At 47.1% G+C, this 4,204-nt stretch overlaps 1 protein-coding gene across 1 annotated transcript; it reads left to right on the top strand.

Annotated features, from left to right (window-relative positions):
* Positions 1–671: 671 nt before the first annotated feature.
* Positions 672–3,657, top strand: LOC118575631 (putative sperm motility kinase W). Its single transcript, XM_036176095.1, is given in 3 exon segments — positions 672–1,225; positions 1,227–1,845; positions 3,538–3,657. Coding segments are annotated over 3 exon segments (1,293 nt in total).
* The last annotated feature ends 547 nt before the right edge of the window (positions 3,658–4,204 follow it).

Below are 4,204 nucleotides of genomic sequence, written 5' to 3' on the forward strand. Positions count from 1 at the left end.
TTCTTTTTTTTCTTCTTCTTCGTATTATATTTGTGTTTTAATTTTACACATCAGCCATGGGTTCTCCTGTCCTCCCCGCTCCCATCCCCACCCACACCTTCCCTCCAGCCACTCCCCTCCATTCCCACCTCCTCCAGGGCCAAGACTCCCCTGGGGATTCATTTAAACCTGGTGGATTCAGAACAGGCAGGTCCAGTCCCCACCTTCCAGGCTGAGGAAAGTGTCCCTGTGCAAGCCCAAGGTTCCAAAAAGCAAGCTCATGCACTAAGGACAGGTCGGTGTCCAACTGCCTGGGTGACTCCAAAACAGTTCAAGCTATTCAATTGTCTCACTTATCCAGAGGGCCTGATCCAGCTGGGGGCTTTACAGCCTTTGGTTCATAATTCATTGACTTCTATTCATTTGGCTATTTGTCCCTGTCCTTTATACAGTCTTGGTCTCAACAATTCACACTCTTACAATCCCTCCTCTTTCTCAAAAGTTCGACACCTGGAGCTCCACCTGGGGCCTGGCTGAGGATCTCTGCACCCACTTCCATCAGTTACTGGATGAGAGTTCCAGTGTGACTGTTAGGGTGTTTGGCCATCTGATCACCAGACTAGGTCAGATCAGGTTTTCTCTCGACCATTGACAGCAGTCTACAGAGGATGTATCATTGTGCATTTCTGGGGATGTCTCCAGCACTCTGCCTATTCCAGAGACACATCGCACACCATGATATCAAATTAGAAAACATCCTAGTTGATGAAGCAGGAAACGCAAAGATTTGTGACTTTGGTATGGCAATTGAACTCACAGAGGGGCAGATGTTGCAGGAGATCTGTGGTTCCTTGCTCTACTGGGCTCCAGAGATCTTGGCAAGAAAACCCTATGATGGACTGGCAGGTGACATGTGGAGCTTGGGTATTATCCTATATGTCCTGGTCACAGGACACTTTCCATACATGGCAGAAACCCTTGAAGGTATGCACAGGCTCATCACCACCACAGTGTGTCCCATTCCCTACCATCTGTCAAAACCCTATCATATCATCATTGTCCAACTACTCATGGTCCCTATCTGGTATCGATTCACAATGTGTCAGCTTATGGAAAGAACATGGCTGGGCCCAATTCAAGAAAATGCACTGCTTGCCACCAAAGAAATCCTGCCCAGGGTCATGGAGACTATGTGCAGCATGGGCTATACTTGTGAGGAGATTGTGTCATCCCTAACTCACAGGCGAGAAGATAATGGCTACATGTAACATTCTCAAACACCAACTGATTTGTGGGGACTGCCATCAGCAAGATCAGATGCCCTGGTTAACTAGCAGCCCTGCAGGTCCTGTTTGTCCCCCTCTCCCCTTGATGAGGAGAGCCAGTGAACCAGCATTTACAACCAGTACACAAGCTGGCAAGAGTCACTTTAAGGAGGAGAGTGTGGAAGAAAGAGGTGAAATATGCAGAAGCCACACCATGCCCCGCACATACTCCTTCCCAGACAAGCAGCCCTGTTTAGACAACAGAGTCTCAGCCAAAGATGTTCTTATGGCTGATGTCATCAACACTGCTACAGAGGACATTGCAGTCAACAGGAATGCTATTGACCCCCTGCCAGGCAATCTCTCCTCCCCTGAATCAATCTTGGATTCTACACCCACAGTATTTCTGAACCTGGGCTTCTCTGAAGAAGATTCATCCCAGGAGCCAGACATTTCCAGTGAAAAGCCCCAGGTGGCACCCACAACATCTGGATCCAGGCCATTCAGGTACTGGAAACTGATAAAGAAGCAAATTTCCCATGCACTGAGAGCACTGTGCTGCTGCTGCTGCTGCTGCTGCTGCCTGCCTGCCCACCCCAAGGTGAGCCCTGAACCCTTTCATCAGGGGCTTCAAGGAAAAGAGAGGACAGTGGAGACCTACATGGAGAACAGTAGATTGGGCCACACAGATGAATTCCTATTGTATATTCAACATGCTATTTCAATATCCTTTTTAAATGAAAAGTTGCACCCACTCAGAGGGCCCAGAATTTCAGATATGTGGTACATTAGATGACAAATTGCACAGCTTCTGTTCATGTAAAGTCCTGGAAGTTTGAGGAAAAAGCAGACAGCCTAGCATGGGGATCATAGGGTGGGAAGGAGGGGAGGAGAGTTTGTCTAAAGGGGGCAAAGGGTGAGAATGGAGGAATCAGGAGGAGAAATATGGCACAGAACTTTTGTCTGCCAAAGTCACTAATAGATATGCTTCCATGTTTTTGTTTTGTTTTTTTTTTCTGCTTTGAAGTGCGGAAACTGAAATGGCCCAATAGAATTCCAGAGCTGGTGAGGAGTGACTGCCACAGAAGTGAGCCAGAACTGATCTCCAGAGTGCCAGCTCCCTCCAACCCAGGGCAACAGGCTCCTGCCTGCAGTCATCCTCCAGCTATTGGGTCTCAGCTGCCACTTTGCATCTCTAACTTCATCCAGCTTCAGAACTGTTGTGAGACAAAGAGGGTCATAAGGCACATGGACCCCATGACCCTCTACTTTCCTAGCTTTGGTTGTGCTTGTAGGACAAGCACACTGCATGGCAAACATCAGTCTCTACCACTGGGAATGATTTTTATACCAATGTAGGCTGCTCATCATCTTGGTCCCTGTAACCCTCCAACTTACTCTGTGACTGCCTTTTGGAAAGAACAGCAAGACCTGTGTAAGTCCTCTGGAGAATGGAGATGGGTGAAGGAGATAAAGGGGACTAGTTGGGAAATAGTTTTGGTACAGGAATGGGGGACATGAGAGGTAGTGTAGAATAAGGAGTATTTTCTGTCCTGAGGAACTTCCTGTCAACAAAGTAACATGAAAAGGATGTGTGTGTTGACCTGTGACAGGTGCTGTAGACCTTCTAGAGTAGGACTGAACCTTTCCTGAATTGCAGAGTAGGAGGGAGCTAGGAATAATCAACAGTGAGGGAGCATGGGCCTGCTCTGATCTTCGTAGCATAATTCAAGGCACACAAGTAGGATGCTGCCTTGGAAATAGCATCCTGTCTTTCCTACAGATCTGGGTGTAGCAGGAGAAAGATGCAACACTATTGGTCAGTGGATCCCGTCCTTCTCAGTGCTGAGTAAGTCCCATTTGTTAAAGTCCCTAAGAGAGGCACTTTCTTTATTCTTTCAGGTTTTATTTGGGGAAAGTGAAATGGTCTACTTGAACTACAGTCTTGGTGTGGTATAGTGCAACAGGAAGGATCCTGGTGGTAAATTTGTGTCCTGTGTAATGATGTATTAGGTCTACAGGTTCCAGTAGCCATCCTCCAGGTATGGGGTCTTAGCTACCATCTTCCCCCACCTTCACCTCACAGCTGCCCCTGCACTGTTGTTGAATATCCAAAGGAAGTCACATGTAGCATCGACCCAATGAATGTCTACATCCCTCATGGTTCCTGTGGGACCAGGGTTCCATGACATCTAAAGGGCTGCTTGTGTCAAAAGGACAGACAACAGGTCTCAGGCTTCCCTCTTCTTTGATCACTTCATCACCTCCTAACTGCTTTCTGACTGTCTTTCAGAAGAACTGTAGGAACTGTAAATCCACTGGGAGCAGGGAGAATGGAGATAAGGGGGAAGAACAGGGAAAAAGAGGTGGAGAGGATGAAGAGGAAATGAGAGGACCTGTAGAGAGTGGGTAGAGTCTGTCCAGAGGAGCATACCTGAAATCAGTCAGGAGAAAAGGATGTTTTGCTGGGGTCTTGAAGAAGTGAGACCAGGGACAACTGTATCAAACAGAGCAGAGTATGACCTTGGGTATATTGTCAGCCATGAGGAGGAAAGACCCTGCTCTGATGGTTCCTGGCTTACGTCAATGTAGTGAAGTATGAGGCTGCTTTGGAAAGGGATTCCCATTCTGGGCTACTGAAGAAGGGTCTGGCAGAAGAGAAAGGTGGCTCCATCATTCAGTGGAGTCCTCTCCTGATCCTGTCTGACATGTCCTTTGGCAGATCTGATGACTTTTATCTCTTTGTCTCCATAGCCTTCTTTATCTAGGCTTCCTTTGTTGCCTCCCACCTTCTGATCCAAGAATCTTGCATCAATTTTCCATCCCTTGGAGGAATTTATAACTGACATTTGACCTTACATTAACATTGCTTTGCTCCAATGTGGGAAGGTAACTAGGCCTTTCCAGGCCAGCTGCCATGGGATTTCTTTTTCTTTTTCTTTTTTAAAAGATTTATTTAT

This window comes from Onychomys torridus, unplaced genomic scaffold, assembly GCF_903995425.1.
Source record: "Onychomys torridus unplaced genomic scaffold, mOncTor1.1, whole genome shotgun sequence".
Classification (NCBI taxonomy): Eukaryota; Metazoa; Chordata; class Mammalia; order Rodentia; family Cricetidae; genus Onychomys; species Onychomys torridus.